This window comes from Nannospalax galili, unplaced genomic scaffold, assembly GCF_000622305.1.
Source record: "Nannospalax galili isolate Female #2095 unplaced genomic scaffold, S.galili_v1.0 scaffold162, whole genome shotgun sequence".
In the NCBI taxonomy this organism is placed as follows: Eukaryota; Metazoa; Chordata; class Mammalia; order Rodentia; family Spalacidae; genus Nannospalax; species Nannospalax galili.
Window position 1 is genome coordinate 3,398,933 of NW_008350388.1, and position 15,257 is coordinate 3,414,189.

General features: G+C 39.8%; 1 protein-coding gene across 1 annotated transcript in view; it reads left to right on the forward strand.

The window, feature by feature from the left end:
* The window catches only part of Taf4b (TATA-box binding protein associated factor 4b), a 93,413-nt gene extending 78,177 nt beyond the window's left edge, over positions 1-15,236 (forward strand). The window contains exon 14 of the mRNA XM_017801803.2: positions 14,262-15,236. Coding sequence (XP_017657292.1) covers positions 14,262-14,429 — 168 coding nt within the window. The 3' untranslated portion in view covers positions 14,430-15,236. The remainder of the gene's footprint in view (positions 1-14,261) is intronic.
* Positions 15,237-15,257: the final 21 nt, after the last annotated feature.

The window sequence follows — 15,257 nt, forward strand, 5'->3', positions numbered from 1 at the left end:
TTGAGACAGGGTTTCCCTGTAGCCCCAGCTGTCCTGGAACTCACTATGTAGACCAGGCTGGCCTTGAACTCACAGAGATCCATCTGCATCTGCCTCTGCCTCCTGAGTGCTGGGATTAAAGGCGTGCGCCACCATGCCTGGCTAGATTTATTTTTAAATGTATTTGTGTGTGTGTGTGTGTGTGTGTGTGTTATGCATGTCTCAGCATACCTGTCAAGGTCAGAAGATAACTTTGTGGAGCTGGCTCTTTCTACTTTTACATGGGTTCTGGGGATGGAACTCAGGTCTCCAGATATGCGTGAGTCTTTTTCATTCATTGTGTCTTCACGTCTTCAGGGAATGAATGTGCTTCTTGTGTTCTGGTGTGAAGTCAGTTTATATGATTTTTCTGGATTGCGTTAACTTTTCTTAAAGACACACAAATAAATGTCTGTTCACTGTTGGGCAACAGTGATAGACCAACCTCCAGCTGGACAAGATCAATGAGTTTATTGGACTTGCTTACACAGGATTGGTGAGGGGTTACTTATAGGTGTATGGTTGAACCTAAAACAGCAGTATCACCTCAGCCTCCTAGATATGCATCATGGAGTCACTTTTAGTTAACCTTGCACTTCCTATATAATCTAGTTATCTCCCAAGATCATTTGCAACTGGGGGAGGGAGTAATAGCTGGAATTCCATATGAGGTTATCCCAGCTTCCCCATCAAAGGGTGGTCAGTAGCTCTATTAGTATTACCATTAAGACCTGCTGTCACCGCATTGCCCTGTTCTGGTTGCTATGACTATGGGGTAAAGGTCAAGGTGGCATCATGTTATGTAAAGGAAAAACTGTCAGCATTAAAATGCCAAAACATTAATTTTCACATTAAAAACATCTAACTTGGGTCTAAACATTTTCTACTCAGTTGGTATCTACTCAGTTTTAATAACTCAAATATAGACAGTTTCTCTTGTTATTTAATAATGGACTTTAAGCTTAGGTGGCTGTTAGCCTTTTAATATTTTATTGAGAGAGAGAGAGAGAGAGAGAGAGAGAGAGAGAGAGAGAGAGAGAGAGAATTGCCTGCATGTAAAGATATACTTATCTTTGTCTTGCAGTGCCTGCAGAGGTCAGAAAGGGGCAGTCAGAACCCTAGAACTGGAGTTACGGATGGTTGTTAGCCACCATATGGGTGCTGGAAATTGAACCTAGTCCTGTGCTAGAGCAGACAATGCTCTTAACCACTGAGCCATCTTTCCAGTCCAGAGGTGGTTGTCAAACTTTTAAATAATGTGATCTTGAATCAAAAAATAAAAATACCAGTTTCTTCAATCAACTGGTGATATTTTAGTATAATATTTATTTTGAAATTAAAGACTATTTTCTTTATAAGTTTATGAGTTAGAATAGGAGAAATATGGGAAAATAGAGCTAGTCTCCATGAGAAGGATTGGGGGTGGAGGACAGAGAAATGCCTTCAGAGTGAATTCCTAGAGCAATCCCCAGAACAAAGGAAATATCATACTTTTTATAAGTTTTGAGAGGCTGCCAGGAAGCTTCACATAAAATTTAGCTCAGCATAGTGTGTGGGACAAAAAGCATGGAAGAACAAGGTACTGGTTAGCACTCTAAACCAGGGGACCTGTTAGACTACATACGAAAGCAGCTTCTACCTCTGCCCCGGGAGAGCTGCAGGAAGCTTGGTCTGATCTCAGATTTTGGATCTGGCTTCTTAAAGAATGACCACTGTCCTAAAGAGGCAGGCCTTAGGTTCTAACAGTGTACCACTTTTCAAGTTCTATAGGAAAGAAAGCTCCTTTTAAAGAAATAAACTGAATTTGAAGAAAAATCACAAGTTACTCATGAATCAGTGCTAAATTAATGTAAGAGTAATAAAGTGTATTGTATTTTAGGTACGTTTCAGGTTCCTAGTGTCATAATGGCCCAGATAGCGCCTCCTTATTCCTTGTGACTCAGCATTCCACCCGGGAGCTTTAGCATGTTGCGGGCACTTAATGAAGAGTTGCTCTGCGGCAGACAGCCCTTCCTTTCTGTTCCTCGTTGCAGCAGTCTTCACCTCTCCTTTCTGTTGTTCCTTTGCTTTTCTGGAATGCTCTTTTTGGAAAGTGAAAGCCAGCTTTCCTTACCCAATACTGATGTACCTGGCTTCATACATAAGTGTGAGCATTCAGCAGCAATTTCCTGCTCTCAACTATATGAGGGAAGTCTGAGAAGCTAGATGTTGTCTCCAGAAAAGCACTGACGGTGCTGGAGAGGGTTCTGTGGAGACTCTCACCCTTTGATATGTCTGTACTGGGTCAGAGTACCACATGAGGCAGAGTGCCACAGAGTCAGTTGCTCACTGATTCTTCAAATGTATATAAGTCGTTTAACTAGAAAATTATTGACATGAAAGTTCAGATTCATCTTTAGTTCCTCGAGAGGTTACAGGTAGTAGCCATTCTTTCTTTTGAATGGCTTAGAAACCACAGAAGGAGGTTAAAGCCTCTGATTGCCCTAAAAGAAACTTTTATCTCTTAAATAGCCAAAGGCATAGATTTCTTGAAACCAAATCCAAAGTCTAATCCTATAGGGGTTTGAGTTACAGCTCAAATTGAATTTCCAGCTGTGTAGGGTCTCTTAATGTTTTAACACTTTGAGGGAAAGAATGAGAAGTTGAACATTATGATGGGAGGTGAACAGATGCTATGAAATGGGTACTGTGAACTTCTCAGCACTGCCTCACATTTAGCTAGTCATTCCTAAGAAATCTCATCTTTTTATTGTAATGATATAATGTATGGTATTACACATTTTATTTCATAATATTCCCATCTCTTGTGGTATATGCTTAGCTTCTAGTATAATGTGTGGTCCTTTTTATAATTAAAAATTTTAGCCATGGCTTTACTTTTTTTATTTCAGAAACAGAATTGGAAATACAATTTTTAAAAAAATTCTTTTATTTTACTTTATTTTTTAAAGCTAGTGGAAGCTGGGCCTGATAGCGTACACCTTTAATTCTGGCACTGGGGCGGCAGATGTAGGTGGATCTCTGTGAGATTGAGTCCTGTCTGTTCTACACAGTGAGTTCCAGGCCAGCTGGAGCTACAGGGAATGCTTGTCTCAAAAAGAGCTCCCCCCACACACACACAGAAAAAAAGCAGAAATGGCTCAGTGGATAAAGGCCCTTGCTGTCAGTTCCCAGGACCTACATGGTAGAAGGAGCAAACTACTTAGTGACTTTTAAAGTTGGAATTACTTGATTATATAAGATTACCTATAATAGGTATCTGTCAGGTTTTAGAGGGCTTCCCAGAATAATAGGTGAGTACTACTTAACAACAAACAACATTTATTAGAACATTACTAAGTAGTATGCCTTTCCATAATTTAATTGACAGTTAATTTCTCTGTGCTATTTGCCCAAATTCGATGCTCAGATTTTCAATTAATGTTAACAGTTTTTTTTTTTAAAGGGATTTCCATGAAAAATAGTGAATCTACCTTAAATATATTTGTAGTAGTAACTTCTTTTTTAAAAAAAATATTTATTTACTCTTTTTATTTCATGTGTATGAGTGTATTGTCTGCAAGTGCACCCATGTTGTGGAATGCCCTTGGAGGTCAGAAGAAGGCATTGGATCCCCCGGAACTGGAGTTATAGATGGTTGTTAGCTGCCATGTGGGTGCTGGGAATCAAACCCAGGTCCTCTTCAAGAGCACCGCTGAGCCATCTCTCCAGTCCTTGTAGTAACTTCTAATGGCGTTAGACTTACTCATAAGTTTTTTTGTAAGAATTCCACAGGGGGGGGCGGACTGAAGAGATGGCTCATTGGTTAAGAGCTCTGTTGCTCTTGCAGAGGACCTGGGCTGTCCACAACTTCAGTTTCAGGGCATCCAACACCCTTTTCTTTCCTCCATGGCATTGCATGCACTGGTGCACTTAGAATACATGGCAGCAAAACACTCAGACACATAAAATAAAAATAAATAGGGGCTGGAGAGATGGCTCAGTGGTTAAGAACACTGGTTTTTCTTGCAGAAGACCCAGGTTCGAATCCCAACACCCACATGGCAGCTAACAACTGTCTGTAACTCGAATCCCAGGAGATCTGACAGCCTCTCCTGACCTCCACCGGCATTGCACTTAACCTACACGCAGGCAATACACGCTTACACATAAAATTTTTAAAAAAATTAATTAATTAAAATGGATAAAGTTAAAAAATCTACAGAAGGGACAAGTTGTTATTTTCAAGTGTTTTGGCTAATATGGGCCTTTTACATTTCTATATGTGTTTTAGAATCAGACTGATAATTTCTGCCAAAAAGGTGAGTGGTATTTTGACAGGAATTACACTTTATGTAGATTAATTTGAATAGTATTGAAATATTAATAATATTAAAAATTCCAGTCAATGAACATGCACACAAACACATACACATTTTTAAATTGTTGTGACAGGTTGGATACCTGATAAAAACTATTTAGGAGAGGAAGAATTTATTTTTGCTCAGCGTTTCAGAGGATTGGAGTCCATCATGGTAGGGAAGGCATGCCAGATTGGCTCATGGTGGCAGAGTGTATGGTGCCAACCAGGAAGCAGAAACTAGGGCAAGAATCAGGACAGGCTGTAACTAAAGGTTGGCCCTCAGGGTCCCACTTTTTCCAGCCAGGTCTCACCTCATTTCCTAGAGGTTGCAGAACCTCCCCAAACTGGGGACTGTAAGGAAGGCAATTTCTGCTTCATTTAGTTTATAATGCATTATGCAGGGTTTTTATTTATTTGCCGAGTACTGCCATAGAGGGCACTGTGGGAATGCCATGTGTATATTTGTGTGGTTTAAGGCAGTGTTACACATAAATGGGTCATTCATAAGGTCTTTCCATGGCAGGTCATCTTACAGATTTATCACTCCACTCAGTAATTTGATTCCTAATGGTATTTCTTATGTGTCATAGTTCATTGCTTTCACTGGTTGTATTTGGTTTCCCTAATTAGAAATGTCAACAAAATCTGTGTTCTACATTTGCTTAAGTGAGTCTTATACATAGCAAATAAAAGCATATACTTTCCCCCCTTGGAGATTTAGTAACTAATGCTGGTTAAGTCAGTTGCAGAAATAGAAGGGTAAGGTAGATTAAATCTATTAATTGGATGATTTTTTAATGCTGCTTGCATAAGCCTTTAGCTATGCTCCACTGGGGCAGTACTTTCTCCTGTGGAATGTTTAGAAATGTGTGGTGTTTTCTTTTGACACCATGACTCTGAATGTCGTTTTGACACTGTGACACTGTAACTCGCTTGAGATGTACACTGCTAGCACAGATAACTGAATTTCTTAATACTACTTGAAGGAGTAGCCATATTCTAGAATTTTCTTTTTTTAAAAAAACTTTTTATTTTACGTGTGTTGGTGTATTGTTTGCATGTATTGTAAGTGCACCCACGTCATGCAATGACAACAGAGGCCAGAAGAGTGCCTAGGATTCCCTGGAATTGCAGTTATGTTAGTTACCATGTTGTTGTTAGTTACCATGTGGGCGCTGGAAATCGAACCCAGGTCCTTGGCAAGAGCAGTCAGTGCTCTTAACTGCTGAGCCATCTCTCCAACCCCTTTTCTTTTTTTGAGAGAGAGTCTCATGTAGCCCAGGCTGGTCTCCAGTTTTCTTTGTAGGAGGATGACCTTGAAGTTTAGAGTCCTCCTGCCCCTCCCTTTTGAGTGCTAGGATCACAGACTAGGATTACAGGTGTGTGTCACTATGTCTGATTTTATGCAGTGGTGGGGACCAAACCCAGGGATCTGTGTATGATAGGAAAGCTTTCTACCAGCTGAGCTCTAGCCCCAGCCCATATTCTAGGATGTTAGCACATCTTCCAGATAGCTTAATTTATAAGCTTTCTGTGTAGGTGTTGGAATAAACACCTTTTTTTTTTATATTTATGAGTGTAAAATTCTAACACCACAAATTTCTTGGACTTTGCCATGCCATAGAGTTGAGTTACTGTGTTTTATTGGGGATGTCTTGACAAGATAACTTTGAAATCCCAGCTTTAAGTTAAAAATTCAAATGAACTTTTTTTGTTTTGAGGTGTAATTTATATGAAGTGTGCATTGGTTTTTAAGTCAAGATAGCAAAGAGTTTTATGACCCTCCAGAAAGTTTCATCATACTATCTTTTTGCAAATCTCAACGCCCTTTGCAATCATTGGTTAGTTGGTTTGTTTGTTTATTATTTATTTATTTATTTAATTTATTTATTCTTGGTCTTTTTGAAACAGGGTTTCCCTGTAGCCCCAGCTGTCCTGGAACTTACTATGTAGACCAGGCTGGCCTCGAACTCACAGAGATCCTCCTGCCTCTGCCTCCTGAGTGCTGGGATTAAAGGTGTGCACCACCACGCCAAGCTTTTCTCTTTTTCCTATAACCCCAGCTTGCCTGGAACTCACTGTGTATACCAGGCTGGCCTCAAATCTCACAGAGATATGCCTGCCTCTCCTCATGAATGCTGGTATTAAAGGCATTGTACTACCACACCCAGCTTATTTATTTTTTAATAAAATGTGTATGAGTGTGTCTGTGTGTATGCATATGTGCACATGTGAGTGCAGGTGTTGAGGAGGCCAGAAGAAGGTGGTGGATGAGTGTTGGGAACCAAATGCAAGTCCCCTGCAAGAGCAGTATCTACTCTGAACCATTGACCGATCTCTCCAGTCCCCACTGGCTTAATTTCTATTTCCATAGCTTAATTTTGCCTGTTTCAGAATTGTGTATCATTGGAAGTCATGGCATAGTGAGATTTATTTATACTATCCATTTTAGTAGTACATTCCTTTTAGTGTTTAAAGACTAAAGTTTGTTTATCTGACACTTGGTTCATTTATAGTTTTTGCATAGTATAAAGTTTGTATGGACATCCTTGTAAAAGGAATTCTGTGGAAATATTTTCATTTTTCTTAGGTAAATACTTAATGCAAGTATTGGATCATAGGATATGTGTTCCCTTAACTTTCTAAGGAACTTCGAAGTATTTTCCAACACTTTTTAAAAAATATTTAACATTCTTTTGATGTATTTTCATTTTGGTGTTTTGGAAAAAATAAGTTTTAATTATGATAAAGTCTACTTTGCATTTGTATGATTAGTGCTTTTTATATACTAAAAGAAGAATCTTTGCCCCATGCTTGCAAAATTTCTCTATAATACGTTATTATTGTTAGGTTTCTTTCCCTTTTAGAAGCTTTATGGTTTTAACTTTCCCTTAGGTCTTCGATCTATCTTGATATAATTTGTCTAGTGTTAGCTGTGCATAATCTTTACCCTGCTTATTGGAAAGGTTTTCCCACTGCCTGGCATTCATTACCACATGGCTTATGCTAAAAATCATTTTAGCATATTAACTATAGTTTGAATGTATCCCAGAGATCCGTTTGTACAAACTTGGTACCCCGAGCCTTTGGGAGAAGGGTCCTAATAAGTGGTCCTTAGATCATTAATGGTGTGACTTGAAGAGGATTATGAGACCCTGGCCCCTCCATTTCTCGCTCCCTGATCACAAGGGGTTTATGTTCCACCATATGCTGCTGGCATAATGTGCTGCCTTGTTGTAGGGTCAGATTAACCAGTCCAACTAATCATGGATGGGATTCCCTGAAACTGACAGGCAAAACAAGCCCTTGGTCTGTATTAGTTGTTTATCTCATACTGTTACAGTGCCAGAAGTTAATGGATATATATGAGTACATATGTATTCTTTTCTGTTGGAAAATTTCTATATTTATTACTGTATTCCAGTTGTTCTTTATTAGTTGATTTGAAATCAACTAGTATCGCCCTTCCAGCTTTTTTCCTTTTTAAAGTTTTTTTGTTGTTGTTACAGTATTCCAGATATTTTTATATGAGCCATATGCCTATATGCATTTTACACTAATTTTGGGCTCATCTTGTCAGTATTATAAAAATGTTTATTTTTCTGGGGAGTAAGTGTCTTAACAGTATTGGGGCTTCTAACCCATGAGTATCACATAACTTCATTTAGTTTTATTATCATTCATTTCTTTGTGGAGCTTTCCCATAGGTCTATCCTGTCTCCCATTACACTTAACATATATGTATCATTTTTTGATGCTACTGATGATGATAAACCCCAACAACCTAAGAGTTTTGTAGCAGAATTGCTCCTTCAGGGCCTGCGTAGCTCTGAAGCCCTTTATTTTTTTTAGTGGCTACTATATCTGTTTAAATATATGTATCTTTGTTTGCAACCTTGAATTAATACCATTTAATATATAAGGGCCTTCCAAACTGTCACATATGCTCATGTTCTGTGTGGTAATGCTGGCGTTCCCATCTCCATAATACATTGTTGTTGCCTGGCCATAGATCTTGTAAAGAATCTATTTATGACCAGAAGAGCACCATTTCTAGTGCTCTTCCATTTGTTTGCTCTAAGCTTGTATCTTTCTAGTCACATTTTCTATCCTGTATGCAGCTTATCAACTCTAAATAGGGCTACTGTTAGTACATTTAAAGTTAGTGACAAACCCACCTTTAGTTGTGCAGTACAACAGCTCTTAGTGATGTGGACTTTCTAAGTACTGAAAATTTTTCAAGTATAAGCCTAAAGCTTACTTTTGATGTTTACTTGTAAGTCTTTTGAAGAAGTTTAACACAAATAGGTAAAATTGGGATCTGGAGGTAGTTTACTTAAGTTTTCAGAAAACTTGCAAGCATTTTAATAAGTAGGGAAGTCCTAACTTGTATTTTTTCAGCTTGGCCACAGGAGGCAGTCAAGTCACTGCCTTTCATACTTGATGTAAATTGACTGTTCTTACGTGATGCATTACTTAGTGAGCTGAAACACTTTCTCACTAGATTAAATTGGCAAAGAAAAAAGACCATTATTTTGAGTAAATTTAATCTAATGGTAGCTTGGTGAGATTAAGTAGAAATTTTTTTTTTTTTTTTTGGTCTTTTTGAGACAGGGTCTCCCTGTAGCCCCAGCTGGCCTGGAACTCAATATGTAGATATTTAAAAAAAAAAAAAAGTTATTAGAGGGCTGGGTAGTACTTATAAACAAACCATCAAAGGTTTTATGTTTTCCTTCCAGAATGACCTCGTTTAGTGCTAAGAATGATAACATAATTTTGAATGAGAAGGGCCAAGGACTGTAATGTGGCTTGGTTTTCATTATACATTCATACCAGTTACACTTTTGTGTGACACTAGACCCAGGGCCATCCTGCAGACAGATTGGCTACTACCTCAGTGACTGCAAAATATTCACAGGCACAAAATCTTCCTCTGTAGTGAGTGACAGGTTAGATGATTACATTGCACTGCAGACATGCCATGGTAGTAAGAGAACACTAGGAAAGTGCAAAGGGCTTGTGCCTAGTCCAGACCTGACGCAAGCTGGTGCCTGTGACATTGGGGAAGTATAACTTTTTGTCCTTGGCATTCCGGTGATGGGATTGGAGAACAGGACAGATGAACTGGAGAATGCCACTCCTGAAAGAGTGTGCTGTCGGCAGTTAACTGGCTACATTGGAGAGGAAGTACTTCCACGGTCAGTAGTTTATAATGGGAATAAAGGAGCGAAGATGAGACTGGCTTTATTGTGGTTCTAGAAGTCTGTTGATGCCATGCATTTGGGTGTTCGGACTTGCTTCTATAGGTTTTTAGCCATTGGAGCATTTTAAAGAAGGAATAGTGTCAGATTATTATTTTAGAACAGTCACACTGTATCATAAGCAATAGGAACAGAAGAAATAGATTTTTTAAAAAAGATTATTCAGGTAGTAGGTAGAAGATAATAAAAGTGAAAATGCTGACAGAAGTGATCTGTAGGAGTGTTAAGGAGGTGGGATTGAAGTGTGGTAGATGGACCACAGTGGAAGGAGAGGCTGAGACTCTCGCCTAGTGTACTGGCTTGGACATTATGTGTAAATGCATTCACATTCCGTGAAATAAAGTGAAGAGGAGGAAGGGAGGGAATGACAATTCAAAACATGTTGAATTTGCGATAGCTATTGGAGGCTTTGCTAGAAAATTAAACGGGACAAGGGTTGATTATTAGCATGTGGCAATTGGTCTATTTTCTTAGTAGCTGTCATAATTACAGTACTAGAATTAGACCTCAAAGCCTGTTTGTCGGTGTCCCAAGTCTTTTTACTTCTTTAAAACGGTTGGGCAGAGGCAAACACTATAATAGAATTCTTTGAGATAAACTGAAGGTGATGAATGTAAGAAGCCTGTTGCTTCACAAGTTCTGCCTGTTGATCAGCAGAGGGCAGTCAATCTCAAAGTACTTTCTGCTGTGTTCCTCTCAAGGCTTGAAAGTTTAGCCTGTTTTTACTTTGAGACGAGGTCTCATGTAGCCCAGGCTGGCCTCCAAACCCATTAGTAAGTGGCTGAGTTTGACCTTGAACTTCTGATTCTCTTGCCTCTACCACATAAATCTTGAATTTACAGGTATTTGCCACCACACATACAGGCACTGAGGATCAAACCCAGGGCTTTCTGCATGCAAGCAGTGTACCAATACATCCCCAGCTGAAAGCTTAGTCTTTTAAAAAATAGATTCTCTGTGCTGTTGTGTGGTATATACGTATGTAGGGTTGTGTTTACCTGTGCCTGTGTGTGGTGACTGTTCTGTCACTCTTCATCTTACACCCTTGAGATGGGGTCTTCTACTGGAGCCTGTTTTTCCTTTTTCCAGACTCACTCTGAATTACATTAGTGGTGTTTGCCGTGGTGAAGGGACCTGGTGGAGTGGAGAGAAATGAAAAGTAGTGATAAGAAGGTGGGTTTGGTGTTGATGGCTGCAAGTTGTCAGCTATCCAAGAGGCACTGGTTATTGTAGCCTAGTCATTGTGAAACAAGTCAGAATTAATAACTTTCCCAAATTAAAAGCAGGGAAATAAAAGTGGTAGGCATATATTTCATATTCAGGGTCAAGAGAGATTGACTTTCTAAATCAGTCACTATTTGGGGGAAGAGAGTGCTATCACCTTCATGAATTATGGAAGATATTTTGGTGGGTTGTGGAGTGTCTCTGAGGATTTGTTTCATTTATAACATTGCCTTGGGCCTCCTGCTGCATCCTGTTGGAATGACCTCTTTTTCAACCCTGGGCTGGCAGCTGTAGTGTGGTTCTTTCTCCTGGATCCCGCAGGCTTGTCACATGACAGATATGAACTGTGACCCCTTTGTTCCTTAACCCAGGTGACTTGGTCTCTTATTTTTCTTTACATTTAACAATTTTGCCTTCTTTCTCCCCTTTTTACTTTCTTTTAAATTTCCTACTGAGATGAGTTTGTTGATAGCAGTTTAATTTTTATCAAAATGCAAATTAGTGCAGGAAAAGCACAAATCAAATCATAAGCTCAGTGATTTTTTTTTTTTCTACTGAGGGTACATAGCTGTGTCAGAGTAAGAAGGAAGCGTCTCTTAGCCACTCCTTAGCCCTCCCCTGCCTTCCCACCCCCATTCACTGTCCTGACCTGTATAGCTTTGACACAGTCAGTGTCTATTCCTTTGTGTCCTGTTCCTTCCATTGGACATCTGGCGACACTCAACTGTATCACTCACATGAGTATTCTGCAGTGGGAACACTCACAACCACCACTCCACTCATAGTAGTCACTGATTGCTTCCAGAGCTGTAAATGGTAGTGCTAAACATTCTATAGACGACTTCTGGTGAAAAATAATGTTTCTAGGGATTTTCATAAAGACAGAGTCCATTTAGACATTCAATTTTAAAATCCATGTAAGATGGTAAGCTATTGATTTTAGGCAGATGTTTGATATGAACACTTTCATGTAAATAAATGCAGTATTAGCATAATATATCTAAATCATGGCTAAAGAAAGCCCTTTTGGGGCTAGAAATGCAATTCAGTCAGTGAAGTCCTTGCCTAGCATGCAAGTTCTGGGTTAGATTCTCAGCATGGCGCAACAAACTTGTAGTCCTATCACTTGGGAGAGAGAGACAGGAAGACCAAAAGTTCAAGGTCATCCTTGGTTACAAAGTGAGTTGGAGGCACGCCTGGGTTATATAAGACCCTTTCTCAAAATAAAAAGCATTTCTTTTAAAATAGATAACTCCTATAAATAATTGCCTCTCACTGCTAATGATGTTCTATTGCCTTCCTAATGTTTTTAAAAATTGTTTTCCAAAGCTGAGTTATTGAGCTCATCTTTCAGAAATCTTGTGAAAATACTTTGTCAATAATTCCATAATAGTAGGTAGGCACCATCTAAGTTGTATACTTTAGTAGCGAGACCTGAAGAGAAGAACAGTGTTTCAGCCTCAACTCCATGCTCAGCTAGTCACAGAATTTCACAGTTGTACATCTACAGCTTGCATTTCACCTGTAGGAGCTCTGAACTGTGGACGGGCTCTGGGAAAGATGGCCGAGCACCTGTACATGCAGAGCAACCTCTTTTCTTTGTAGACTGCCCAACATTTCTGTCCTATGAACAAGTTTACCACAGTGAATGGACAAGGTACGATTTTTGATAGCATGTATCCCTCAAAAACTGGATGTCTTTTAAGAAATTTTTGTTTGACTAGATAGTTTCCCTGAAGTCATGCTATGAATATGCATAAGAATAGGTTGACTAGTTTTGACCCTACTGTTTTGTAGACCTTGGAAAATTTCCCACCAGGCATGGGGGAGCATACTTTTAATCCCAGCACTTGGGAAGAGGCAGGCAGATCTCTGAGATCTAGGCCAGCCTAATGTACATAGTGAGTTCCAGGCCAGCTGGGGCTACAGGGAGACCCTGTCTCAAGAAAAATAATAAAATTAAAATAAAAAGAACAAAAAAAAGATTTTCCCTCCTAGTCATCAAAACAAAGCAACCAAAACTGTGAAGGAAGCAATTAAAATATGATGGTTGATAATAATAGAAATAAAAGATTCATTTCCCATGTTAGGTAAGTAGCTTTTCTTGTATAAGTTTCTTGAGTGGGTAAATGAGAGTTGCCAGTCCTATCTTTTAAAAACATGATAAAACAAGCCACAGCTGTGGTCCGTGGAGGAAGCTGACGCTAATTCCCTTCAATGAAGGCCTCAGGGCCATGATCAGGCCTCCAGATGGGAGGGAGAGCACAAGAAACAATGCAATAAATAGTATGATCTAAACATGATGAGGCCTTAGGCTTCCCTTTAAAGCCCAGAAAGGAGCTTCAGTAAGAGAGACAAAGAGCAAGAGAGATTGGAGACCATCATGAGAGGGATGTTAGGGTGGGAGAGCAGCCTTGATCTCCAGACCAAACCATGGAGCAGTCTCCCTGAGGAGTCTCAGACGAAGTGGGAAGTTTGACATCTCATGGAAATCTCTATAACTTACATGACAAGGAGCATGGAGGAGCCAGGTACCATAAACTGGGGTTTCATTTCACAACACAGCTTCAGAGAGAGCTGCAGGGAGGTGTGGCCTGCTTCCAGATTGAGATCAAGCCTTGGTGATAGCTGTCTTCTGACGCTGTCAAGATGGTTTTCTCTGTTTTTTAAGATTTTAAAAGTTTAGTTTATTATTGTGTGTGTATGTTGGGAGCGTATGCCATGGGGCACATGTGGGGGTAAAAGGACAACTTTCGGAAGTCATTTCTCTCTTCCTCACCTTACATTGGTTCCAGGGATTGAATTCAGGTCTCTAGACTTGCATGGTAAGCACCTTTACATACTGAACTATCTTATCAGCTCTTAAGATGTTTTTCACAACATCTTAAAAAAAAAGTGTTTCATATTTATAAAATTATCCTCCAAGAAGTTATGTTTGGGGTAAGCAAGTCAGCTCAGTGGGTAAAAGTAGTTTTTGTGTAAGCCTGGTGACCTGAGTTCAACCTGCAGAGCCTGTGGTGGAACCTTTTCCTGAAAGTTGTCCTCTGACCTCCACACAAATCCTGAGGCATGTTCCTGCCTGTACTCACACAGTAAGTGTGTGCACCCATCACTGTAAGGTTTTATGTCAAATCTTTAAAGTGGAAAGTCTGGCCGGGAACAGGCAGAAAAGCAAAACAAAGGATCAGCTGGAAGTAGAGAATGCATCTCAGAGGACACTGCCAAGGTCAGGAGAGAGATGGGATGGATGGCCTTCTAAGGCTGGGACATAGGGTTTGGAGCCTTCCATAGAACCTTCCCAGTGCCTGCTGGAGAGCTGGCTCCTATGTGTAAGTGACTGGTTATCCCTTTATGACAAAGTCCTTATTTTAAAATGCTTCTCTTTTTTTTTTTTTTTTTTTTTTTTTCCTGTTTAGGGCTTAAAAGATAGCACTGCTGCATCTGGGACCTCCAGCCTAACAGTCACCAAACCATTGCTCCCTCCAAGAATCACGAGAATCTGCCTCAGGGACTTGATATTCTGTATGGAACAGGAAAGAGAGATGAAGTATTCTCGAACTCTGTATCTGGCCCTTCTGAAGTGACCACTTTACTCTCCATCCAGATCTTCACAGTTTACTGCCAAAGAAGAGGAAGAGAGCATTCTTGCACTGTCCTGAAATCCCAGTTTCTGGAAAACAGTCACCAGTATGGAAGACCATTGTTTACACTTACAAGCTTTTACAAAATCTTACCTGTATATCCCATGGGTTCTTACAGACTACAATTCAGATGTTTTCTGAAAATGAGTTATGAAGTACACGTTACATAGTAGTGCCTGCTCACCTGTGCATTTGATTACATCAAGCTAAGGCTCTCTATTACATCTGCTTCCTTTGCCAAACTAACAATGAGGTATCAACCCCTAATATAACCTACATTGTGAGGCAAGAGAAGAATCAAAATATATTTCATACTGTGCTGAGCCTAGTGTTAGGCTTTATAGTCTGCAATAAGTTACTTAACTGTAACAGTTACCTTCTGTAGTTGAAAATGTGACAAAGCCACACAGTAGGGCCAATAGTTACCTGGGTTAGTTAAGCCCTAGAATTGTAAATAGGACCTGGTGGAGACCATTTGTGCCTGAGGTTGCTGATTCTCCGGCTCCCCACACTGTACTGTTTCTGATTTCAAGTGAGGGGCACCTTGCCAGGGACACTTTAAAACTGAAGATGCTGCTGATATACCTCATTGAAGAATGGAAAGGTAGAGAGTACTGGAAGGAATGAGTTCACACTAATGAGAGGAAAATGAAAATGCATCCTAAAATAGGAACTGTGTTCCAAGTGGCCACAGAAGGAGGGGTGCAAGTGGGATGCCAGAGTGTGTCCACATTTTGGTGATGGGGAGAAAGGAAAGAAAAAAAAAAGTGT